The sequence below is a fragment of the Tyto alba genome, unplaced genomic scaffold (genome assembly GCF_018691265.1).
Source record: "Tyto alba isolate M040663 unplaced genomic scaffold, T.alba_DEE_v4.0 Super-Scaffold_14, whole genome shotgun sequence".
Lineage (NCBI taxonomy): Eukaryota > Metazoa > Chordata > Aves > Strigiformes > Tytonidae > Tyto > Tyto alba.
In genome coordinates, this window is record NW_024881276.1 from 59,660,267 (window position 1) to 59,687,646 (window position 27,380).

General features: G+C 39.8%; 1 protein-coding gene across 2 annotated transcripts in view; it reads left to right on the forward strand.

The window, feature by feature from the left end:
* WARS2 (tryptophanyl tRNA synthetase 2, mitochondrial) overlaps positions 1-26,852 on the forward strand; it is a 50,051-nt gene extending 23,199 nt beyond the window's left edge. The window contains exons 3-7 of one of the 2 annotated variants that reach the window (XM_042788789.1): positions 12,157-12,237; positions 13,958-14,043; positions 16,659-16,777; positions 18,856-20,464; positions 26,508-26,852. In XM_042788789.1, coding sequence (XP_042644723.1) covers positions 12,157-12,237; positions 13,958-14,043; positions 16,659-16,777; positions 18,856-19,304 — 735 coding nt within the window. In that variant the 3' untranslated portion in view covers positions 19,305-20,464; positions 26,508-26,852. Of the gene's footprint in view, positions 1-12,156; positions 12,238-13,957; positions 14,044-16,658; positions 16,778-18,855; positions 25,241-26,507 lie in introns of those variants that run through there. The other variant, XM_032995652.2, reaches the window with a different exon arrangement.
* Positions 26,853-27,380: the final 528 nt, after the last annotated feature.

Sequence of the window (27,380 nt, forward strand, 5' to 3'; positions counted from 1 at the left end):
GGAGAAAATAGGTAGGGAACAACTGTTTTATCCACTGAAGAACGTGAACTAACAAGTATCAAAATAAGTCAACACCTGGTAGATTCAGCATGAGCAAAACAATGCTGCATTTAATGAAGCTTACAATTAGCGTACAGAACTCCTTAGCACAAGATACAGTGCATGCTGAAATGTTTATGAATTCAGAAAAGAACTCGACAAATTAATCTGAAAAATCTGTTGGGAACTGTTATATACCTGAGGTGCCACCTCTGCAGGAAGTGCTGCAACCATGATTGGGAGAGTGTCTATGCTTTTCTGTACTTATGCTCTTTCCTGTTGGTTGCTGTCAGAGATGGATGTTTGATCTATTCGAGTGCTGCTTTTCTTATGTTCTTATGAATCTAAAAGCTAAATCACTGCTGTTCCAGATCTTGCTAAAGCCAACTTGCAGACTTCCCTTTAAACCAACCGATTATCAGTGAGGAACTTATATTGCAGTCAGACACAGAAAACATGTTGTATCTTTTACAATATAATAATGGAGAGCTTCAGTCTTTGAGTACCCAAAGAGAAAGTATCAGACTCAGGAAATGATTGGAGCACAGGACTGGAAGTGATGCTTCTACAGAACCAATATGGTCAACAACCAGTGAAAATTTTAGATAGTTAGACATGAATAATGATCGGCTTTGTCAAACAAAAGTTTCCACCAGAGATGATTCTGGTTTATGTAATGGTGGTTAGGCTGGCCTCTCTTAAATAGACTATGGTTTATCTTAATTTTTCTAGGTGTCCATATCTGTCCAGATAGTTCTTGTCTGGCTGTTGTTCTTATTTGATCTAAACCATAAAGTATTTGCTTTCTGTGGGCAGTGTCTGATGTCTTGAACTATATTCTTACTAAAACTTACCACATGTGTATCAATACAGCTTTCAGAAGTGGCTGATTCTAGTACATTTTTGAAAGCTCATTGTCACACTGCAAGCAGAAGGAGGACTATTACAATTGTCTGTGAATCCAGACTGTTTCAGTAATGGTTCAAGCTAAAGTGGTTTGTTGAGTTCCCGAAAACAAGCTTATTCGAGCTGTATGTAGTGGTCAGGTATACCCAGAGATGCACTACAGTCTGTTACAATTGCATTGGCAGGACCAGATGTTTCTCTGGAAGCAATTAAAAGGAATATCTACGTGTAGCTCTTGATGTGAGGAAAGGAGACAGGAACCGTACTAATGTGATTATTGTTTTAGTATGATAATGAAATAATACGTTATGGAATGTCATAATATCGAGATGATTGTTCCTAAAAACAAAGGTGTAAAATGGATTGCAGCTATTGCTAATCAAGAAAGTTTATTGCTTGATTTTTGGATCGGTAATTGCTCAGTTTTCAGAAAAGGAGCTGGCCTCTCATTTTCAGCCACTGTAGCAGTCTCCAAGGGTGGGTGGTCTAAAAAGTCACAAATTTGTTTACAAACATTTAGCTGGGTTGTAAAGCAAAGTTACCAAAATCGATTGTATACTGAAATAGGCTGTACTTTCAGAGATCATCAGGAAAGCAGTGAAAATTCAGCTGCAGAGAACTGGTTTAGGTATTTGGTTATGGGCAAAGTAGATTTCTCTTTTCAGTACCAGATCAAAATGATAAATGACAGAGTTCTCAGTAGATTAACATTCTACAGTTATTGCTGTATTGAGTTCTGTCTTGAAAATTACCAGATCTGTAGATCACGGAAGTGCTACTGCAGTTGCTTCTAACATTTTTTTAAAACAAATGTTATATAACGAAATTATTATGAAATAGGAACTTTTGGTTTTAATCACCAAAACCAGCTACAACTAATGACTGGTAGCACTCTGATTCTGTAGCAGTAATAGCAGAATGAAATTCTTGCATTGAAAACTTATGCTAGTAATGGTAAGCCCTATTAAGGGAATTGCTCGTTCAGTCACTGTTATAAATGCTGCTGTGTCCTCTTGCTGCCTCTGAATTAACCTGAGCAGGAATGGTCTAGAATTGCTGAAGAGGTGGGATTTTTTTTGTTTATTTGTTTGCATTACTCTTTCTGTATTTCTTTTCTGTTGCTGTTTATGTTCTTTCTCAGGAATATATTTGCCATATGAAAAAAAAAATATTGATACTTTGTTTCTCAAGATATGTGCATTTGGTAAGGGTTTCACTGTCGGTAGGCTTTTATTTATAGCAGGGTTTATGCAGATCAAATCTCTAATCCAGAGCTATCTGAAATACCTGCCTTCAGAGCTTTCCCACATTTTATCATCCTTTCCAATACAAGTAAAAGACGAAAGACTCAATGCTATTAATCACAAATTGACTGCTGGGAAAAAGTGTGATGAGAACAGATACCTCTCATGTTTACACTAGATCCAAAAGATGCTGCTACGATCAGGATACGTTTAGTGAAGTTGTCGTGGAGTCCCAGAACTGATTTCAGTGATGCCTTTGCCTTGCAAGTAAAATAAAAGTGAGAGGAATTTTGCTTAGACTGATTATTATTGTATTACTTAGAGGGTATATGGCTTCTGTTCTTACATACCAGGTATACAGCTAAGTTACCTATAAATGGAAAGTGCTAGTTTGATGAAAACTTGTTTTCTATGCTTCAGAATCTACCATTTGTACATTACAGCTTTTTATAACCTATATAAACAATAAGTTAATGGCTGGCCTGTATATTTGGTCTCCATACATAGCAGTTCACCAATTATCTCCCACACTTATATTACTATATACAAACTTGAGCTCCAGTTTAGGGAAGTAGTGGCTACAGAGAACAAGTGGTGATAACTTTAAAGTATTTAGAAGAAAGATGATGATGAATATTTAGGATAGTGTTTGGAACCACATTGTCTGTGAAGGATTATAAACAAGCACATTTAATTAGAGTATCTAGGAAAACACAATTGTGGAACGTGTTGGCCACTAGAATGGCCTCCCAGTGAGAGAAGCTCTTTCATTACAGCTTGTTTAATTATATTTTCTTAAGTAGTAAGACAAGTCGTAGAAGAGTGACAGTTTCTGTAAGAATAAAAATAAATGTGTATTTAAAAATCATATATTTTTTATTTGGAACACAGCTGCAAGATATATGAAACCCTCTTTGCTCTTAGAGCAAATAATGTCAAGATACGCTTTAAGTGGCTGCCTTTGCCTACGAGGCATAAAAAAGAAATAACAGAATAATGACTTATACAACATATCCTGAGAATACCAGAAGAAAGAGCAAATATTATTCCTTAAATTGTACCATAACTGGTAAAAGCTGTACCAGTCATCTTTCATAAAACTTAGAATGTTTTATTAAAAACAAAAAGGACTACAGTGGGGGGGTGTGTGGGGGGGTGGGAAATAAGGAAGACAGTAAGCAATCTGCACACATGGTACGCTTATATGGTATAACCCATTTTCTCTGATTCCTGGTGGGTAGAGTACACTTTTCAGTTCTTGCCCATAACCATCTTGTATCTCATCTGCTTCACAGTCAAAACAATTTTAGAAACTGCTGTTGCTTTTATGTGGTCGCAGGCTGTTCTTCCTGTCCACCCACCTATCGTAGTAGACACATGCTAAATGTCCCAAGAGAAACTAAAATTCCAGCAGAGTTGATTCAGCAGGCAGTGGTTGATATGCTGCGCTAACACTTCTCTGAAGAGTCCTGTGAGTTTCTGGACAACGTAATGTTCAGTTTCTGGGCGGAAAATTGCAGTTTTCAGCCTTCTGGATGGTGATTTATCTTCTGAGTATAATCAGAGGCAGTATTCTTGCAGTGTGCAAGCAAATTGAAACAGTAACTCTGGGAGGTGGGAATTTGCCAATTTGTCTTAGCCTTAACTCCAAAAGCCAACATACGACAATTTGAATGTGTGTACTAACTGTTTCACTGCTATTATTTTCCAGAAATATCCAGCTGCTTTGTTTTGTGGGCTGAGTTTGAATGGATTCATGCTATTTCTTGTCCAATTTTCTGAGGGGCTTAAAAGCTTCCATTGCATCATAGCTTATAAATTCATTAAAGTACATTAATTTAGCATGGTTCATTGAAAACTTCCTGTCATAAGAGGAAGTATGTGACTGTTTACTTTAGAAGATTATTCTGCTTCTCTCATCCCTCTGTTTTCTCCCCCGTAGGACAGGGCTAGGTATAACTAGACCTCACTGGGAAGATAAGTCATGGTTCAGTAGGATTTTTTTTTTTTTCTTTCTTCCTTAATTTACCTGGCTTATTTCATACAATTATGTAGCTGTTACATGCTCCTCTCTCCACCAGTCTTCTGGACGCACCAAACTAATTACACAAACAGTATTATGGATTAGACTAGTAGAATGTTTCTGAAAATAAGTTAATTCGTAATGAATAAAGGGAGGGAAAAGGGTGCCTTGGCCAAGTTACTGTTCTCTATCTGGGTTTGTAACCAGTATAACCTCATTCCAGTAGGGATATTCTTGGTCAGGCTCTTTGGAAAGGAGAGGCAGATCTTATTTCTGTAAGTTTTAGCCAAATATAAATAAAGATTAGTTATTAAAATGTTTAAAAGTAATAGTGAAAGCTGTAAATACTGACAAATTTACCAATGATAGCTAGATAATCACCCCCCAGTTCAATACATGGCTTAACATGTCCTTTAAATCAGATGTTGCCTTTGTAACCATGAACTTATGCCACCCACAACTGAATTATTTCTTTGAACAGGAATTTGGGATACCATGTCAGTTTTCTGTCATAAATGTATCTCACTGGGTGTTCAGTTGCTGTGTGCATTTGATTCAAAGGCAGTCTATTTTGTCTTGTTTATGGCTCCACTATTCTCTCCAGCTGTATAATACAGAGATGCATTATCAAGTATCTTGAACGTATTGCTTGCAAACCTAGGCATTCATAAAATGTCACCTCTTATTCAAGAAAAATAAATGTGAGCAGCACTTTCTTCAAAAAGGCCTCCTGGATTTTTTGGAAGCACTAACTGGTACTTTTAGAAGATAGAAAAATCTTTAAAAAAAGTTTAATTTCTTTTTAAATTTAGGACACTTTCCCTCCTCTGTTCAGATTTATTTTAGTACACAGCTATCTAAATTACCTCCACAGACCCATTTGTCTTCTACACTGTCAAAATAAAATCTTGGAAATTTATTGCCCATTTAAAACTTAGCCCTTAATGAGGTTACATTGCTGTTTTCACGTAACAGATACGCAGCAAATTTCCAGTCCCTTACAGAGAAGGGCTACATTGCAACTTCAGGAAATCCATCTTGAAAATGAAACACTGCAGCTCTTTTTGCAGGAAGCCACTTCAGTCGCCAACACACAACTTGGTATAATAAGCCTCAGAAAGCTGGGTTCCAATGTTGCTGATTTGCCTGCTTTCAGATCTGCTCACAGTATCCATGCCTCTCCCTCTGTCATTGTTCTTGAATCTCATTGCTTGCTGTCCTCTTCAGCTATATGTCTCAGCATGAAAAGTCATCTAGAATTACTTGGACTAAAAGCAGCTATTGGTTTTCCATTTATATATCATCAACTGTGTCTGTGGCCAGGGAATAGCAGCAATAACTTGGTAGGGAATAGCTAGGATCAATGACAAAGTAATAGATCTGCAGGGAGAAGCCCTGAGGTTGTACTTCGGCATATAATGCCCCAGAGATGATCTAAGTGTAAATTGTGATCTGATTTTAATAATGTCAAATGGCTGCACAAGTGAATTAAGAAGCTATTTGCCTGTAAAGAAGGAGGAACGGGGCAGGGCACTCAGCCAGGTGAAGAAATAGAGATGTTTGTGCCTTCTGGATAACTGCTCATTATCATTTGGAAGTGGTCACCTCTGTTAAATAAGTGTGATTTTAAAAAAATAAACGGAATCTGACTATGCAGACTCAGGCTTGTTGGACTGCAAAAAAGGAATGTAAGTCGTTGTTCTGGAAATAACTCTTTGATTAGTGATTAGTAAGCCAGGTTGTGGGGGATGCTTAAAGCAATGGAAATTGAAGGAGGAAATGTGTCGCTGGTAATGGCAGAGATGACCATCTCGACCCTTTGAGAAATGTTGATGGTTTTTACAGACTCGTAACAGATTAGGAAAGAAAACTCTGTTAAAGTGGGTAAGAGCATGGAGCAGGAAAAAAGAGAGGAACTTGATGTATTTGCCGAGAAAAGTAAAGAATATGATTTGGGCTTTCTAAAAAGCGGGAGAGGGGGTGTCGCTATATAGATCCGATTAAGCTTTTTTGTGAAAAGTGCTAATAGGGAAATAGTTGGCTTTGTAAGGGAAACAATAAATAGAGGACTTACAAGACTTAGTCCTCTAAATATTTTCAGCCAAGCTGCAATAAATATTTCCTGAGAAAATAATGTTTATATTGAAAACATACTGTTCTTTCAGGACACAAATGTAGCTGGAGTTGACATAAAGGATTTAATGGATTAGATAGCTGTTTTTCAGAGTTACCAAAGATTGTGACATTATTGGAGGTTGGTCTGACATACAGTTCAGGAACTGTGACTGGCTGTGAGTTTTGTTCATTGGAGATGTAATTCTGGTTTTCTGTGTTTTGTAGTATCTTTATACTGGGGTATTTGGGAAAGAGGGCACTGCTGAGAAACTGATGTCTTCACTGGAGCTGAGCTAAGCTTATTTATTTATTATCTGTTCTCTTTTGGGAAGGTGGGGCATTCCTAAAGTATGTTATAGCTCTAGAGGGTACTTCTGTTGTCAGATTTTAAAATACAGAACAAACTAAGTTTTTTACTGGGTTAACTATACACAGAATAACCTTAATTCATTGGAACTCTAGACACTTCTATTTTCTAGAGTCATAGCTGTATTTAAAAAAAAAAAAAAAAAATCCTTTTTTTTAAAAAAAAAAAATAAAGGGAAAAAGCAAAAGACCTGTCTGACAGTCCTACTCTTTTTCATGAAAATTGTGTAAAAAGTGGTGCTTCTTTGACAAAGGTCTTCCTTGTGATGGCACAATAAATGCTACCTAACACAACAGAAAACAACTGAAAATCATTTGACAGATTGACAGAAAGATGAGATGTCTTTTTTCTGTTTCATTTAATTTCATTGAATTTACTGGATAGATTGCCTCTCTCCATAATACTATGGGGAAATAAAAATCCTTGTAGGTAACAGAAAATGTGTTACTGGATTTGTACTACTGACTCACTGATCAAGATATTTTGTCACTATATAAAACCGTAGTGTGCACATATCTTGAATATTGGGTAGAGCTTTAGTGTCTGCATCTCAAGGAGGAGGTGGTAAAGTGAATTGGAGGTGATACAAAGAGGCATTAATGCTACAGGGGATAGAGTAGCTGTCTTTAGAGTAGCTGCTTTAGAAGGAAAAATTTAGTAGTCTGGGATGTTTCAATGTGAAGAGGAGAAGGCTGAGGTGGAGATGTAATCAAAGTTTACAAAATCAGAAAAGCACTGGATAAACTGAATGTGGAATTGTTCACCAAACTGTTCAGTACAAGGAAGAGTGGCATTCTGTCATGGTTTGAGTCCAGAGGGCAGCTGAGTACCATGCAGGCACTCACTCCTTCCCCCTCAGGGATAGGGAGGAGAAAATAAAACAAAAGTCTGAGGAATCAAGACAAGGACAGGGAGGAATGACTCACCAATTAAGGTCCCAGGGAAAAGACAGACCTGACTGGGGAAGAAAAAGAACATCAATTTAATTTGACCACCACCATCAAACAGAGTAGGACAATGAGAAATACAACCACATCTTAAACACACCTTCCCCCTAACCCCTCCCTTTTTCACAGGCTCGGCTTTGCTCCCAATTTCTCTACCTCCTCCCCCTCAGCAGCGCAGGGTATGGGGGTTGCGGTCAGTTCATCACCCCTTGTTTCTGCCGCCCCTTCCTCCTCAGGGAGAGGAAGACTCCTCCTCAGTCCTCCATGAACCGTCTCTGCTGTGAATCCTTCTCATGGGCTGCAGCTCTTCACAAACTGTTCCAGCATGGGTCCTTCCCACAGGTTGCAGTCCTCCCAGCAACAGACTGCGCCAGCGTAGGCTTCCCTCAGAATCCTGGCCTTCTTCAGGCACAGTCATCTGCTCCAGCGTGGGGTCCTCCATGGGCTGCAGGTGGGCATCTGCTCCACTGGTGACCTACATGGGCTGCAGGGGGATAGCCTGCCCTCTCACCACCTCCCCCTCCTCCTTTCTTCAGTTGACCTCGATGTTTGTGTAGGTACTTCCCTCACAACTCCTCTTCCTCAGGTTTCCCTTCTTAAATACATTATTGCAGAGGCGCAGCCACCATTGCTAATTGGCTCGGCCCTGGCCAGAGGCAGGTCCAGCTTGGAGCCAGGGGATCTTCAAGAAGCTTCTTACAGGAGCCACCTCTGTAGATCCCCTCCTCCACTACCAAAACCCTGCCACACACAAACCCAGCACACATTCCAAACTAGTCAAGAGTTTAGTGGATAAATTAAATTACTTCTTTACACATCAGATTTGAGCCTCTGAAGCTTGTTGCTGCATGAGGTTGTGAAGTGGGCAGTATCAGCAGGTTCAGAAAGGGATTACACATTCATGGGGAACACAGATACTGACAGGACTGGGCCAGGGATAATGTCTTCCAATATTCCCTAGTACAACATTTATGGATGCTGGGGAAAATACTGTAGGAAGTGACAGGCTCATGTGCTTGCCCTAATGCCACCTCTTCTTGCTACTCCTAGAAACAGAGTGCTAGGCTACAGCTACCTCTGTTGTGATCCAGCATATTATTTCTTAGATTCTTATGTTTTGGTTGTTTAATGAAGATATTTGCCCTAAATTTTAAACTCTGGGCAGGAGGCTGACTGAGTTTGTCTGAGAGAATGGCTTTTTCTAATTGTGGCCTATTGATATTGCTCAGTGCCAGAAAGGAAGAGTAGACTGGGCCTTTATTTTACTGGCATTATATAGATCTTCACTTCTTCCAGTTCCTTCATATTCAAAGTTATCCAGTCAAAGTGAAGGAGTACTGTAGAGCAATGAGTAACCACATTTGAGCTGATGCACGGTGACCAACCAAATGCAGCAATTACCCGCCCCTCTTGCCAAGTAAAACACAGTAGCTTAAACCATGATTTAGTCTGACAAATGATTTGTGGTTTAAGCCTAGTACCTCCTGATTCACAGACCAACATACAGTCAGTTACTGCAATTTGGGTGATGAACGTTAACTCATTAGGCTCCAGTACTGAAATTTTTTCCCACTGAAATCTCTACCCTTCTGTGCACTTTTTTGTACTTTCTCCCCCTTTTGTCAGATGCTTTCTTCATGGTATTCAGCACTCCAGCCTTACTTAAGAAAGGACTATGTGTTTGAGAATTAGAAGCGAGTATAACTTGTTAGGACCCAGAACTTCAGATTCAACTCAACAAATGCTGTTTAGATCACTTGGTGTTTTGGTAACTGATGTAATGTCAAAGCCTCTGATGCAGTGAAACACGCGTGCAGTCTTGGCTGTGGCAGAGCTGGATCAATGACTCCATAGCTTTTAAAGGGAGTTCTTGTCAACACAAGTGCAACAGAGCACCATCTCTTCTCTGTCCATGACTAGAAGAAAGGAATGAGAACTTTGAACTATATGATGATTCCTTCTAAATGAAATGAGGGTCTTGAGTTTAATATTTTCTATAAAACTCTGTTTACCCTTTGTATCTTGCAGAAGGTAGTTTGGTGCATCTTGCTGTACTTTGTCTTGTGCACTGAAGACTGTAGGTCAAATAAGCATAAGGAAATTAAAAGAAAAAAAGAAAAAAAAAAAAAGAACTTGGGGAAAGGTAGAAAGAAGGGTAAGAGAATCAACCTGGAATATTTCATATCTCTGATCACTTAGCTGTTGTCTTGAGGTCAGTTACCTTTATACAGCATTGACAACTGAAATAGTCTAATGACTGTCAGCTAGGAAATTACTATATTTTAAATGTGACAACAAAGGAATTACCATTAACAATGCTAGTAATTCTTACTTGTAAACAAACACTTTTTATTTCTTTACACCTGGGTTGTTATACTGTGTTGCAAGCATGAAACTTTGAACATCTTTGAGATGGTTAGCATTTTCTTAAACATCCAAATGTGCCAATATTGAGAAGAGTGAAATATGTAAGCAAAGGAGCGGAATGTAGATCACCTCTATTTTTGTTATTATTATCCTATATATAGCTAACTAGCAACAGACCAAAATGACTGGAAAGAAATTAAAGAATAGTGTATGCATCAGCAATGCTTGCCTGTTTTGCTAATCCTAAAATGAATATTGGAAATGCAAAAACTAAAGGGTATATGTCAAGAAGCTAAACATGGATTCCTTGAACAGAAGTTGTTGCACAGCAAATTTCTTGTCTCTGCCTGTAGAAAGTCTTCCTCTTAGCAGGAGGGGGACAATTGCTCTGTCTAATGTCTTTCTGAAAATATTAAAATTCCACTATAACAGCAGTCTCCCCTGAATGTTAAATGAAGAGTTTGTGGTATGAGCTTAAATGGAGTCTTCCTTCTCTCTCATTTTTTTCAAACCACCCTTGTATCAAGGGGTATGTGGGGGCCTGATCATTGTGTTTCACCTGCAGATCAGTATTAGTTTTGATAGGCTTGCAGAACTGAGGGACAAATAAATTGACAATTCAAGCTGTACTGTGAGGTTTGACGCACAACCTTAGCTGCTACCCCTGTTTTGCAGACAGGTCAGGGTTATTAAGACCTATTGGTGCACCCAAAGCCCTGACAAGCCTCAACTGGACCTTCCACCCACTCACCTTCTGCCCAAATGCTCCTGGAGCTCTACGTAAGCTTGGGCCCCCAGTCTGCACCTGAGCTACATCACAGTGTACCTGTGCTCGACCGTGTCCCTGCTGCCCTGATTTTTCTCAGTGGGCTTCCTGCACTGACCTCAAATGTGACAAATTACCTTTCTTTGTCTGATGATCACCAGGCTGTCACCATCACCACCCCAACCTGATTAAATACTGCAGGACATTGTCGTGGTCAGGGAGGTAACTATTCCTGTCTGGCTTGTGGCTGTCTGCAGCCACAGCCTTGTGGAGCAGCAATCTGGCTCTTCTTCTTCCTTAGCTGTTAAATCAGGCTTCTGTGAAGGACCTGCAGTTATTGTGCAGCTCGGGAGCCCCCAGTGTAAGAAGGATATAGACCTGCTCGATCAGGTCCAGAGGAGGGCCATGAAGTTGATCAGGGGGCTGGAGCACCTCCTCTACAAGGGCAGGCTGAGAGTTGGGGCTGTTCAGGCTAGAGAAGAGAAGGCTCCGGGGAGACCTTATAGCAGCCTTCTAGTACTTCCAGGGGGCCTACAGGAAAGATGGGGAGGGACTATTTATCAGGGAGTGTAGTGGTAGGTTGAGGGATAGTGGGTTTAAACTGCAAGAGGGTAGATTTAGATTAGATATAAGGAAGAAATTCTTTCAGGGTGATGAGACGCTGGAGCAGCTTGCTCAGAGAAGTTGTAGGAAGCCCCCTCCCTGGAAGGGTTCAAGGCCAGGTTGGACGGGGCTGGGAGCACCCTGGGCTGGGGGAAGAGGGCCCTGCCCGGGGCGGGGGGGTTGGAACTAGGTGATCTTTAAGATCCCTTCCAACCCCAACCATTCTATGATTATACTGCCAGCCATGCATGTAATGGAGCTCAAGCAAGGACTGAGGGAGCCTGGCCTGAGTTTAAACAGGGCTCCTCTTTCCATGGAGGGTGTGGGTAGAGGGCTCAGATGAGGCTAGTCAGGACAATTAAAAGTAATTAGTGCATTCAGGGTCCTGATGCAGAAGAAATTAAGCTTGGGTAACTTAATGGCACTGAAACTGAGAGGTTTTGTAACTATTAATGTATTATCTCAAGATGTGGGGAGGCTGTGGCACAGTGGCCAGGAGTTGGTTAATTTATATGTAAGTTCAACTCTGTTACTGCTAACACATTTTCTTCTGTAGAATACGAGTGGACAGGATCAAGAGTCTTGCTATGCTGCTTGAGCATAGTGCATTCAATTCATGTGGTGTCCAAAACTTTCCATTAACTTGTTACTTGACCTTCCTGAAATAATAATAGATAAAATGGTTTTCTGATCTATGATACTATTTATCTGTATTGATTTTGAGAAGATATGTATATAAATGCAGAAGATTAAAATATATTCTGACTTCACACTTCCAGGTTCCTGAGCATACAGAACTTGCCTGGATTCTTGGGTGCTTAACTAACATGCCACGTCTGCTACGCTTGCCCCAGTGGAAGGTATGGACAGTTTCATAAATTGAAAGGAAATATATGGAATTCAGAACTGTGGTCCTTGAAATACTTGTTATCTGTGAGGTACCAACTGTATCTTGATTCTCCTTGTTTTAGGTTTAAGTAATTCTCTAGTCCTATGGTGGAAAGAGGAAAATGTGTCTTTCCAGGTCTGTTGCTATCAATTAATGTTTTCCTACTGGAAGCTAGAGGATAATATTTTTGGCAGAAACTTGTGTAAAGTGTACTAAATAGGAGATTTGTTTGGTGGTGTTGAACTGATTTTGCTAGAATGCTTGGAGTTATTTCAATGCTTATTTAATAATGCAAAATAAGATATTACACTGGAAACCTTGAGCCTTGATAATTAAGCAGTTCCATAAACAGCTTTTCTTTTTCCAGCATGAAGAGTGACTGTTCTGTAAATTTTATGGAAGAGGATACAAAAGAAGCATGTGTTGGAAGAGGAGTATAGAAATTATAAATATTAAACATTTTTAATATGAGTGATAAAATTAATGCACCTTAAATGTTTGCCTTTACAAGTTTCAGATGTTCATCTTAGTGCTGCATCAGCATGACTGCGTCAACAGAGTTCTTGCATTTTATTTTGTTGTATTTTATTTTGGCATTTAGTAAGCAGAAAAACCAAAAGACAGGAGAGAGAAGTATCAAAAAGGAAAAAAAAAAAAATCTTAAGAGCAGTTTGGCTTGCAGAGTTCAGAGCAGTCTTAAATACCTCCAGATGCTTTCTTTTTTCCTGTTTTTCTTCTTAATTAAATAAAAACAGTAAAACTTGAATACAGCAACCAGCGTTAATACATGGCATAGATTAAAGCCAACCTTTTCAAACCTGAGGTTCTAAAGTCAAGCTCTTAAATCCAACTTTGACTGGATTGACTTTCCAATCTACAGATAGGTGTTACAGGTGCTAGGCTTTGCAAATTAGGTCCCCTAAACCTTAGACACTTAGAGATGTAGACAGAAGACAGGATCTGTATTAGAGGGTGAGGAAAATCTAAAGATATTTTAATAGTCTTAATGAAATGATTAAGATTTTAATTTAAGGGCTTTAGTGTATTTAACTATGGTAAAAAGCAAAAAAGTATACATGCCATTGCTAAAACAGAATTAGTATCTGTAACCTGACTATCTTGATTTAAATGATCCATATCCTAAAGCAGTAAAGGACTTCAGGAGAGTGGATGGATTGTGGGGACCAAGGGAGAGAATGCTGGACTCTGCCTCTCTACTCTGGGTTCTCCTGGCTGTCACCGACTCTCCTGGTGACTGTGTGTGATCACTATGTTTTGATCTCTTTTCTGTGAAACACAGGTATTAATGCCTTTTTATATCTCTGTTATAAAGTGTTTCAAAAATTTATTGCTGAAAATTTTGTTTTAAAAATAGATGTTATCAATAATAACTGTAACAAACCAGCTTGTGTTTGTAATCATTTTCTGTTAGTGAGGTTACAAACAGAAAGAAAACACGAGCCTGTGTTTTCTCCCCAGTACAATATCAGAACAGTGTAGGAAAATTCATAAATAGAAGATGTAAAATAGAATATGTGTACTCACAAGGAGCAGATTTTACATGGCACACTTTCCTCTAGAGTTACACAATAGGTTACTCAAATTAGCTGGAATTCTAAGTAAATAAAATCACAGACTTTGATAACACTAGCCAAAAGTGTGATTCCTCTCTGTTTTTCTCTTGCAAACAGATGAAGCGTGCCAGCCAGAATAATGAAGGAACTGTTGGTTTGTTGACTTACCCTGTGCTTCAAGCAGCAGATATTTTGCTGTACAAGTAAGAGGCAGAATGTGAGCCCATGGGCAATGTCTGTTCAGCTGCATTAGAATGAACGTTTGTCAGGTCAACATGCTAACTTACTAAGTGGGGGAGCTGGGTGTGATTAGATCAGAAGATTAGAAATGGATGACAGCTTTTTACCTCTCAAGTGGCTGGTTGAAGTCTAGCCTGGTTTGAAAGCAACTGACAGGGCTGTAAAGAGAAAAAGCTGGTCAATTCAGAATAATTCTTAGGGAATTGTAATGCGTTGATGTTTAGTTATACATATTACATGTTCACACACATGCATATGCATATTTCTTTTTAAGTAGTTACGCTTTATTTTATGCAGTATCACTGTAGAGATACTTAATCTGGCTGTATATTAGTGTGGGATTCTGTGTAGGCCTGTTGATACTGATGAAAAAGTGCATAATTTACTGTACCTTGTGGTACCTGGGCTAGCTCAGTTTTCTCTGTGGTGTACTATGTACTGCAATGCAAATACAGCCTTAACGAGGGACTGGTGTCTCAGCATAGATAAGTTTGTTGCATAGCTGATATAACTCATTGTCATGACTGATAGTATTTCACAATCAGTTTTAAACTGTCTCAGTTGGTAAATATTAGAGGCAATAAACTAGATATTAACTATTTTTATGTTCTGAGAGTATGTACTTTGTGGAATTGTTCTGAAGTGAAATTGTGAATATTTGTTGGGAGAGAGAAGTAATACAGAACTATGACGACAGGGACTTCAGGAGGACAGAGTAACCAAGATTAGCCAGTTGTTAACCCAGAAAAATGTATCTAGAGAAATTTAATCCTAAGTGATCAGTAGTAGGGGAAAACAGTAATGTTAGAAGACTAGTAGATGATACTTCTAATTCGCTTGAATTTTAACTGAAAATAATGGGAAGCAATCGGAAGTCAAAATTAATTTGAACATTAAAATAAGCTTCTAAGCAGCGAGTCCCATTTGATTGTGAAGCAGTGTTTAAGGGTGAAATATAGACAACTATCAAAAATAACCTTGTTTTGAATGAGCTAAACCACGTATGTCTCTTCCACCTCTAATAAGAAGCCTGTGGTTTGACTGCTACCATGTGTATTAAGAGCAGGCTGTCCAGACAGAGCACAAAACAAGGAATTGAAAGAGAAACAATATCTCTTTGAAGAAATTTGACATAATATCTTTAATAAGAAATGTTTTAATATAAAAACATAATATAGGGAACAAGAATCAGGGAGAAATGGAAACACAGGAAGGGAACAGCACTCATGAAGAAGAATTAAGAGCTGGAGGGAGGGGGAGAAACAGCACTAATTCAGGTGAACCAAGGATCAGAGGGACAGGAAAATGGACAGAAGGTAAATATGACAGAAAGGAATAAAGGAATAAAAATAGCAGTAGGACAGAAATATTAAAAAAAAAAAAAAAACAGCAAATAATCATACAGAGGCATTTATAAAGACAATATGTTTTCTGTTTAGTGGCAAACTTTGTGAATATGGAACCATTCTGGCATATGGAAGCATTTCTTTTGACTTGCTTAAAGTATATTGATTATGGTAACTGATTTTCTTTCTGTTAGTTGTAGGCCACTGTGATTTCCTATTGGCTACTGTAACTGTTTTTAGGTTGCCTTGCTGACTATTTGTTGGAGAATAAAGGTGGGCAAATTGATTCTTGGATGTCAGCCCAGTAATTCAGAATCGGAAGGAAGGAGTACCGTGTTGAACTGAAATTTTCTGGGAACTTAAAAGATGCATAGTGAACTTTCTTACACTGGAACATATCCAGGATTCAGAGCTGAATACCCCACAGCCTTAGAAAAAAAATCTGCTGGGGGAAGGGAGAGTAATCAAAAGTTGGCAAGACTTCAAGTCTGCCTCATCTAAAAGAATCATACATTTTTAGCGAGTATGATTAACTGTGGGAAAGAATCATCAGGGGAAGTAATGGATTCTTTACCTCCTCATGTCCTCTGGTGAAGATTGTGTTTCTCTCCAGAACTGCATTCAAGCTATTGAGTTCAATACAGCAGATCAAATGATCCTTTGATCCTAACAGTTCTAATCTATGAATGATAACACTTGTGGCAATAGAGACACTGGCCCACATGATATCTACACAATGGTGACCCATGAGGAAGAACTGCTCTCTTCTTCCCTTCCCTTGATAAATCCACAATACTAACTTCTCATCTACAGTTATGTTTTCCTGAGACTTGACAAGGCAAGGTGCTTGCACTTTATGCCTTGCATATCTTTCCTAGTTTTTTCACACACTGTAACGCAAGCTCTTTGATCTCTAAAGAGATAGCAGGAGATATTACCTTTCTTTAAGCTGAGTTTAATGATTTGCTCTTATTGGTATCTTTACCATGTATGTTTTTGCAAAGGGCTATTTTTGCCCTTGGAGATATGTTTCAGTTCAGCACAAAAAGCAGACTCATCCTGGGATACAGTCAGTCTGGGATCTTGTTCCCACAGCACCTATATGTATCTGGGACTGAGTGCTTGGCTCAACCTGGCCCTCAGTCATGGCAGAAACTGTGACAATCTTGAGTAACATTTTAGCAGAACAAGAGAGCTTTGCTCAGTTTCCTGTATCTGTCTTTTATTAAAAGGTCGACACATGTTCCCGTTGGAGAAGATCAAGTCCTGCACCTGGAACTAGCCCAAGATATAGCACAACATTTCAACAAGAAATATGGAGAATTCTTTCCTGTGCCCAAAGCCATTTTAAGTGAGCTGGTCTTGGTTATTTTATTTTTTTTTCTTCCCCCTTAACTGCATTTCAGGGTTGAAGATGGATTTAAATATTGTGGAAATAGTTTCAGGGACCAAGAAAAGGGAGCAAACTGGTGCTAAGGGAGTAGAAAATTAAAAACTGACAACAAGAGAATAGAGGCTGTGAAATTGAACTCCCAAGATAGACATAAGGCTTTAGAAATCCCCAGTAGAGGAATGTGTGTGACGTCTGGTATTCTAGTCCAGGGGGCCAGATGTACTCTGCTGCTGCCAGTCAGCCTTGCTCTTCAAATATTGGACCTTTTAAGAGTAGGGTCTCTGCTCCATGTTGCTAGTTCAGGAGACGTGTTAGCAACAAGACAAGAGACTTCTAGCCAGCAGAATTCTTCAGTGTCTGAGTGGTAGATACTAACATTAAGCATGCTAAACAGTGTGTAGGTTTATTGGTCCAGTGCTCAAAAAAATCTTTTAAGTGTGTTTAATATATATCTGTCTGTTTCAGTAAGGGTCTCTTACAGAGCTTAGACTTTCCATTTTTGATCTTAGGGAGACTTATAAGGAAAATCTTCTCAGCCATTTTTGAGCTATAAGGTCATAGGCCGGGGGGTGAGGAGGAGTCAGATGGCGCAAATGGCATGTTTGTTAAGAAACGTGAAGAATTGGGCAAGGAAGAAGCATTGCATCTTTGTTGTAAGTAATGTAGAGGAATGCACAGCAGAGACCTTCGCCCCCAAAAGGGCAAGGAACTCTCACCTTAGAAAAGACAGGCAGTAATAAACCTTTCTCAGTTTTCAAGCTTCAGTGACAAAAATGATGTTAGACCCAGAGTGGAGCTTATAGAATACTAGGTATTGCAAGCTCTGCCATTTCAATGAACAATTAAATACTAAGCACTGTAATGAGGAGCTGAACATAGCCTATGATGCAGGTGAGACTGTTTCTCAGGAAATAAAAAGCTCAATTTGGGAAAAAAAACAGAAAAAAAACAAAACAAAACAAACAAAAAAAACCCCAACGCCTACCAAAAACAGAAACCCAAAACTTTTCACATAAAAAACATACCTTCATAAGTTTAAAAGTATATGCAAACCAATGAAAGATCCCAAATGAAAGGAGGAGTTAGGAACCTATTCAAACTTGCTAGCTGTAGGCAGTTAGATTACCTGGACTCCTTCAAATTCACAAAAAAGAGACAGACTTTTCCAAAAGATGATTCAGAACAGAGCACTTTCAGGGGCAGTCTGAACTGTACCCTGGAAGAAGACTTATCCTTCCACTGAGTACATAGGCCATCTAGGAGGAGTACACAGATAGTTTAGTTGGCTGTTATTAGGTGTCTAAAAACAATTGATGTGAGTACTTTCTAGATTAGTGATACTTTGTGTAGTCCATGAATGGTGTTACTTGGTGAAAGACTGAAACAGTTTGGGTTAAAGACAATACTTTGCAATATTCCCCTAATGCTACTTTGGTTTCACGTACGTGTATATATGTTAGTAGTTTGTACAATACTCACACCTCTCTTATCTGAACAGTATTTTCCCTCTAACAGAGCTGGTTAGTGCTCAGTTAGGGAACTTTTAATAACTGTATTGATAATTAGGAGAATTACCAAGAGATTTTGAGTGGAGGAGTTTCCCAAAGTAAGGAGATTAACTGTTCTGGGATTCTTTTTTACCAGTGGATTCAACCTGTTTCTTCACTGTTACAGAACCTTTCAGTAGTGTGCAGTCCAGGCTTTCTAGGTAACTTGTCCCCAGTGCCAGGAATACAAGGGAGGAGAGAGTTTTGGGGGAAAATTGGCATGTAGCCACAGAAACTATTCAGAAGTGTCTCAGAAGTTTCTGCTTAGTGAAGAGGGGAGAAATGGAGCAGGCTTTCTTTTAGTTTATGGGAGAAAGGTGGGTTAGAAGGACACAGAGGGCATAAGGACTAAATAGGAGCATACTCACAACTCATTTTTAAGCAAGGATAAACAGAGAACTTTGTCATGCTGCTACAGTGTTCTTGGCAATTGTCATAAGAAACCATTGTCTATGTGTGTTCATAATTATTCCCTTTTTTTTTTTTAAGGCAAAACAAAGAAAATAAAATCCCTCAGAGATCCAACAGTGAAGATGTCCAAGTCAGACCCACAGAAGTTAGCTACTATTAACATAGCAGACAGCCCTGATGAAATAGTGCTGAAATTCCGCAAAGCAGTGACTGACTTTACCTCTGAGGTGACCTACGACCCAGCCAGTCGCCCTGGTGTCTCCAATCTGGTGTCCATTCATGCTGCAGTAACGGGGCTTAGCATCAAAGAAGTGCTGCACCAGTCTGCTGGTCTTGACACTGCTCACTACAAAATGGTGGTAGCAGAGTCAGTTATTCAAAAATTTGCACCTATCAGGAAGGAAATCAAGAAACTCCAGGAAGACAAATCCCACCTGATAAAGGTTTTAGAGGATGGAGCACAAAAAGCCAAAGATTTGGCTGCCCCCATTTATCAAGAAATAAGAAGATTGGTGGGATTTCAGTAGAAACTGCTGAGTGGTTACAAGGACTTTTGTTTCTTGGGACAGACATTTTGTTATTTGTATCTTCATTTTGGTTTGAAACAAAAACTTCTCCTGGAAAATCCAAGTAGAACATTTTCATTAAAAAGTGTGCATGAAGCCGGGTATTTCCAGTGGGACCAGCATTAAGCTTTGTCTGAATAGTCAGAGAGGAAAGGCAAAGCAATCACAATTTGTTAAAAAATCCCTCAAAAGCAGAATATGAGATTGCCCCAGTGGGGTTTCGGTTTTTACCATTGACCACTGCAAGAAGCTGAGGTATAGGCAAGGCAATCAGAATCTAGCAGAAAGGTCTGTAATCTTCCCAAGAACATCCTTAGCTGTGCGTGTGATCATGTTGGAGATGGACAACTCGTCCCATTGGTGGCTATTCAGCTTTGATATGGTGGTTGAATGTGTTCTTGGATAACGAGCATAAAAACATAAGATTGCAGATCAAAATGCTCAGGCTGATGAAGAGAGAACTTACTACTTCTCCCTGTCGCATCTTCAAACTCAGTGTGATTTTGTATCTGCGTCTAGTTTGTGTGAAGAGAGTCTGTGTGTCTTATGGATACGGATATCCATACTCTAAAACTCACTGTGACTACTGTGCTAGACGGCCTCTTTGATAGTCACTCCAAAGAATCCAGAGAGTGGACTTGAATTTTACTTCTGCCACCTGTGCCATCCTGCTGGTTCAGGTCTTAATGCACTTCAGTGAGAAGCAACGTGCTTCAGCTGCTCCCATTCCACCTGCTGATCGGTTTAGCAAGGAGCTCCAGGATTTTCAGTTCAGCCTTAAGTCTAGGATTCCTTTAGAAAAGGTGCAACCCTGTGTGTAAGAAACCTCAGGTTGAGAAATCAGAAAACTTTCTGTAAAATTTACAAAATTACTTGTTTAGAAAATTGTGCTGAAGTCAAAGCCAAAATGGGAATAAATAGATCTTTATGACCTTTCACTACTGAGCCTCCAAAAGCTCAGTGATGGAAGAATGGTATTAGCCTGTGCTGATCTTAGGCCTCACAAGACCCACAGACTGGGACCCATGGACCATGGCATTTGCTGGGAGACGTGTGGCAAAGGGGAATTGCCAAAAGGAAACACCCTCTTCTGAAGAGGGAGCAGTAATACATGTTAAAAGGTAATGAAAGCCCTACTGGTCCTGTGCCAGCGTATGTAAGTGTATCATTGCACTTAATGGTGCTGAGTTTGAAATTGCTGTACTGTAATGTAAATTGAGTTCATCCTGTATCCCAGCAGCTCATAACCATTACATGCCTATGGCATTTGTCATGAAGGACTGCAGTCTTACATGACTGAGTTAGTAAAACTGGGGGGGGGGGCGTGTTTTCTGTGTAGTGCAGGTTTGTGGTTTTTTTTTTTTTAAAAAAAAAAAAGCTATTTAGTTAATTATCATAGTGAGGTGATTCAGATAGAATTACTTAATTTTGCAAAACAAGAAGTTGAGGACTGGCTGTCTACAGATCGTTACTGAGACTTGTATTTATTTGTTAGGAATCTGAAGAAGAGAACTACTGTGCAAGAACTTGATGATGACAGAGTTTCTAAAGTTAGTCAAGACTTAGAGGAACAGAGTGGATGGTGGATGGAGACAGAATGGTGGGAAACCAAACTTGGTGTAGACAGGTCCAGGGTAATGTCCTCTGGAAATAAGTGTATTCAAAAATAGTCCCTGGTTTCAAATTAACTGTAGGAGATTAAGAAAGGGCACAGTCATAACTGTGCATATTTAGGTAGTTTTACAAAACTCCTGTCAGTGTTTAGCAGCTACATTACTCTGCATGGGAACTACAATAGAAAAGTAAGACACACAGTTACTGCTGCTTGCTGAGTTGCCATAAAGTGTTTGCTGTGACACTTTTTAACATGGGTTGGTTTCTACAAAGGACCCACAATGGATTCCTTAAGCGAAGCTAATGCAGTGCTCATGGAGATACTGGAAATCTTTAACACTAATGCATCTAGTTTCTACTTGTTCCTAGCAAAGCTGTCTTTATACTTCTGATACTCATATCACCTAACATACAGGGTTCACATTCAACACTCCTCCTTTGCAGTGAGAAGAAAATAGCAGTATTCACGAGTCTTCAATACAATTTATTTTAAAAAGCAGGGGAGGGGACAACATCAACAGGCAATTCTAGCTTGTTACACAAACTGTTCTGAGCAGTCTTTCCAAAACTGTTAGTTTTTGGTTTTGGGGTGGTTTGTTTGGTTTGGTTTGGTTTGGTTTGGTTTTTCAGAAAATCACATAAGTAAAGCAGAAAGAAAAGCTTCAAAAGAGCTCCTTCTTTGGGGTAGGGGTTTAATACATCACATATTTAGCAGTGTTTAAATCAAATTTACTGATTTCTCTCTTTTTAATTAAAGAATCAACTGGAGTTTTCCCCTTCCCTTTCCCCTATCAGTCAAACAAATCTCACTTGCCTGCCCTTCAAGTAGGGAAATATGCCTGCTTTTTCTCCTTCAGTAAAGTGAAACTTGTGTAAAATGAGTATGTTCTTCTACTGACTGTTGATTTAGCCCTTTTATTTTAGTAGCTTCTGTGGAGGAATTCTCAAAATAAAAGCTGTGCCTGCCTAGTGAAATAATCCCAATTCCACTAACGACCATGATCATTAGAGTTCCCTGACAGGAGACAACCGTAATATAGATGTTTGCAGGTATCTCCTGCCTATTTCAGTTTTCTTAGAGCGTGGCTTTTCTGGGAAGTTAACTATCTTGGCATTCACATTAAGAGTCTAGCTGGACCAAGCCTGTCTGCCTCTCTGCATTCCTTGAGCCATTTTCTTGGCATCTGGGAAGACTTTGGCAGACAGAAGCTGAGCTTGAAGCAACATCTGCTCACTGCTATCAGTAAAAATTGTTTGATACCAAGCTACTCCGATCTCTTTGCTCTTTTACCTCCCTGTTTCCTTTCAGAACATTTTTGTAAGCACCCATTCTAGATGGTGTGCTGAGGCAGTGTTTACTTTATCAAAGTAGTGCAGATGAGTTAAAGCAGCTTTTTAGAGAACAGTTGTTGGAGAAGGCTTGATAATATGTGTTTCAGAAGGATTTGTTTCACACAAAGTCTAATACGGTGTGCCAGGGATTTACTACTGCTGGTTTACATGTGGAGTGCAGTAGGTGCATTTCTGAGACACATTTTCATGTTTGGTTTCATCCAGTTCATGTTCCCTGACACTTACCTGTGATGCTTGCTGAAGTGCCGTTAGTGGGGACACGGGGGAGTTTCTGCAGAAGCACACTCCTGATCCCAACTCCCAACTGCCATGCTAGCGTGGAAATGCCCTGTGGTGCTGTGGAAGTCATTGTAAGGTGCTCGTCCAGGACTGGATGGGAAAGAGATCCAATTTGCATCTTTCCTAGTTGAAGGGTGCAGAGGTATCCTTACCCCTTGCTGTGTTGCTCTTTGTTTCTGCTTCCTTTTCTTCAGCAATCCTTTTCCTCAAATACGTGCAGTAATTTGTGTCTTAGTCTTGAAACATCCTCCTTTCCCGTCCCAGTATGTTCAGTGCATGGGAACTACATATGTAGTGGTTGGGATCTGCAGTATCAGACCTAGAATCTCCAGGTAACTGAAGAGATTCACTTACCTTTAGAGATGAACATCAACTCCACAGCGAATAACTTACCAAGATCTAACTGAAACATTCCTACATTTGAGATATACACCTTTACAGCCAATGCTTCTTAGGAAGTCATCTTGTCACTTACCAGAAGATGTTGAGAGTGAGTCTCAGTTCTGCGCTCCAAATTTGGAGCACAGAATTATTTGGAGCACAGAACTTACTGGGAATTTTAGATTCAGGAACAGTGTTTTCTTCAACAGGGACTCCAGATGATGTTTGGACTCATAATGTAACTCTGGCACTGCTCCAGTATCTACATACATCCCTGCCTCAAATAACTGGAGCGTATGTATATTGTACATTTTACTAGAAATTGTTTGTAACTCTTAAAAATGCAGTTGAAGTATACTTAGTTTTCAAACACCATGATCTGTGTTCTCAGGTTCTTCAGAAGGCCTTGTGCATAGCTGTGATTCAGTGTGCATTTATCTACAAACCATTCCAGCAAAACTCCTTTGCAGGATTATGGTTGCTGCAGTTCAAGATTAGGGAATTCGTACGAGTGAGCTGAAAGTTTAAGGAAAGGACAGTGAAATGGGATCCTTTGGGACTGACGTGCATCTAAACGTTTTGGGACTGTAGGCTATCAGAGCAAATGTTTTCTTATACTTAGGGCCATCGTGATCCTGACAGCAGCACAGCAGTAAATACTGCTGATGAAAGCCTTTGTGTCAGCTTATGTAGGAACTCTGTATCTGACTCGTTGAGGACTGTACTATATCATAAAACTTTAACATTTCTGGTCTCCACAGTTTGCTAAATGATTGTGTCAGCAGAAATCTGTTTGGAAACCACTAGCCAAAGCCAAATCTAATCCTCAGATCCAAAGTCCTTAGACGATTTCCCAAAACAGGTTGGTTTTGATAAGCTATAATACCAATTTCAGTAGCTGCTGAAGGATCAGGAAGAGCCAGAGATCTGTTCCAAATGACTCATTCATATTTTTCATTACTTCTCTGATGCATGTTCTACTTATCCGTATGGCTCGAGGATCATGAGAAAACTCAGTGAGAGTCTGTGTGTGGTTCTGCTAATAGCAACGATATAGACCCAGCTGGGTTTGAGTCTTGAATCTATTGAGCATGCTCTCTCAGTGGTCCAGCTTCGTTAGATTTATGTTCAGGTCGATAGATCTTTCACCTGTACTCCTGCCTCTATGTTTGAGTTACTGGATGCTCCCTACCTGTTTGTTTATGACTGATTGCTTCACAGAGAGTCTAGCATGCTAGCATAGGGGGTCTACTGGAAAAGGTTTTCTGTTCAGGGAAGATGTTATTTGTTCTTGCTAAGAAAACAAACTCCCTCTTTCTGCTATATTGGACTGTCTAATTTCCTTTAAATTATTTGATCTTTTCCTTCTTTTGTGGGTAAACATGGCAATAATGGCCGCTAGAAAAATGTCACTTTACTGTGTAGTCAAAAGTCTTGGAAGGATGCAGGCATCTCCTCTCATCATTTCAGAAGTCCCTTACATTGTGGGACTTCACTACTTGCATGAGCCAGTTTCAGGAAAAATGCTGTAGCAAAACTGTGATCTTATGTGACATTCTTTGATCCAATTAAAGCTTTTGTGTTTTTGTTTGGTTTTTTTAAGTCACAAGGTTGTGGGAGAAGACTTTTGTTAAACTTTGAATTTCCAACCGAGCTTTCTATCACATAGTCCTTTGGTGACCAGAGGACAGCTGAAGTAATGAAAAACTCTCTTTATTGTCACAAAAGATTCTGTGCTGATTTCCACTGTCTTTTCTGTCGGTTTTGTTGGTTGTGCTAATGGTCATACTGTGAAAGCTTTGACAGAAAAGTATTTATTTTGTTTTGTGCTGATGAAAAATCATTCTACCTGCAACAGTCCCACATTATTATGCAAATGGAAGATTCACTGATGATTTTGCTTTTAGGCAGCAGCTTTGGTTTCACAACTATTTTATAGAAAACTAAATGCCAGGCTCCTGCACTAAGGGATGAGCACATATGCCCACTTACAATAAACAGTTTAACATCTGGGAAGATATTTTGCTACTGTGGTAAATTGCTGTCACAGAACACCATGACTGAAGATGAGATTATCCACTACTTGAGTGATCTCGTGCTGCCTGTGGATGTGAAACTAAGCACTGAGCTTAATGTCTGTTGCGCTGTCGTGCTCTCAGCACTCCAACGTGGCTGTGAGACAGGAACGGCAAACAACCACACCAGAAGGCTCAATCAGTTCCAGATGTGCTGTATTTGGTGTATCTGCAAAATAAAATGTTGGGACAAGAGTTCTAGCACTGAAATCTTTACAAGTTATTGAATGTTTGGTAGTAACAGCTTGCTTGTAAAAGCCTGGGTATGATAGCGTGGTCATAGGCTCATTCATATGGCTGACATGAGAAGTCACACGGCTCTACGTGATGATGGAGTGAAGTAAGCCATCTGCTTCTTCAGTGCAATCAGTGTAAAGACAGTGTGAGTCTCGATATGAAGGGTTAACGGATTAACCCTTACAGATGGGAAGCAGCAGCTTATGGAAGAGCAAGGTGGTGTCAGATCTCTCTTGCTGTCCTAAACCATTATGAGACAAGATGCTTACAGTGCAGGTGGGGGTCTCAGGCCATACAAAGCACAGGCAAGATCCAGCATAGACAGTGTCACTTGTCCCACATGCTGTTGGATCTGGGACTCTCCAATAAGTCTGATTTCCAAGGCATGTCTTCATTGTTGGTGTGACTTCATTGTCATCCATCAACATGAAATGATGGTCACATGCTGATAAAATCGATGAACCTTCTCTTAGCAAAGAACACACATTCAGTGTTTCTGTCTTTGGTGAAAACATCTTTCCTGATGCCCCAGAATTTATAGAAACACATTGTTAAGCTAAATACAGATGAAACTTAGCAAAACAAGGCTACTCTGTGACATTACACAGAGTTTCTGGTATAGGTAGTCTCAGGCTTCCCTAAAGAACGCTATTCCCTAAACCACATGCCTCTCGGAGTAAAGTAAAATCTTGTGCGTTGAATGTTGTGAGGCTGACTTTTGATTGTGGCTGGAAACAGTTGTTCAAATGTATTTCAAGACTCTCTTTGTGGTGTTCGCTGAATGAATAACAAAGATCTCAATAAGTGACTGTTGAGTACTCAAGCCAAGAAAGATCTTTCTGAGTGGATTGGAGCTCTCTCTGCCCACATTTATTCCTTCATGGCCTGTCTGGCAGATGTTTCTACAGCAAGAATGGGAAAAAAGTGCAGTTTTTTATTTAGGCTTTGGGGCCAAATGTAAACTGAGTAGCAGTGTGACATCCATTCTTTTTAGGCAACCCTTAACAACTTTGTTACTTACACAAGGGCTTGCAAACCCCCAGAATTGAAGTTGTGTGAATATTCAAGGGGGAAAAAGGGTAGGCGTTTACCTTACAGTAGCTCTGGTTCTTCAAGACTTGATATCCACATGCTGTGTATCCTTGCATTCCATCTGTTCTGATCAGAAAGTTACTCCTGAAATTCTTGCTCTTAAATACAGGTTATGCTTTTTTGCTTGCAACAGGAAGCAAGGTGTGCAGAGTGAATGCTGGGCTTCAGTGGCTGCATCTTTTTAAAAAGAATCTGGTCATACATTCCTGTCCTTATGTGGAATCCATGTGGACAAGGCATCTCAAAGGACCACGGGTTGACTATAGTCTTGATGCACAGAAAGCACGTGAAGAACACTTCTCAGGAAGCACTGCAATTACTGTCTAGTCACAGGCTGAATGCACTGGATGTGAAGGACTAAACCCATCTCTTAGAGCTAGCGTGTTCGCTAGGCACGTGCATTGACACACAAGGCAGAAGAACCTCGATGAACCTTGGCAAAACATTGGTTGGGAGAGGATTACTGCTGCTGTTGAGACAGCTGATCCCAAACTGTGACAATCCTCGTTTATGTTCAGCAACATGAAGCTGTGAAGTGGATGAATTTACGGTGTGGGCTGCATGAAGGCTGCAGGTTGCACAGTGTTGGTGTGACCTGTTGGGAAAGTATCATTTTCAGGGATGTGCTGGGATTCTAAAGATCTTGGATTCAGGTGTGTTGCTGACTTCTCTGTGGGAGCAGGTTGTTCTGTCTCCAGCAGAGATTAAATGTGCTTTTGCAGGGGGCTTATTTCTAATGGGCTTAATTCCAACAGAGAAACAGTGCTGTTAAAATACACTTCAGAGTTACGATATACCCGTATAAAGTAACAGCAAAATTGAGGTGTTGAGCATCACTGCTGTTTTAATCCATTTTGCTTGCCAGCATCACTTGCTGGCAGGAATAGGAACTTCGCTTTTCTCCTTCGACGAGCCAGCAGTCGTGACTCAAAGGGCTTGACTCTACTCTCTGCTTGCCTTTAAGGAGATGGATTAGCTGAAGTGTGAATGTCGTCTTTGTGGTTTA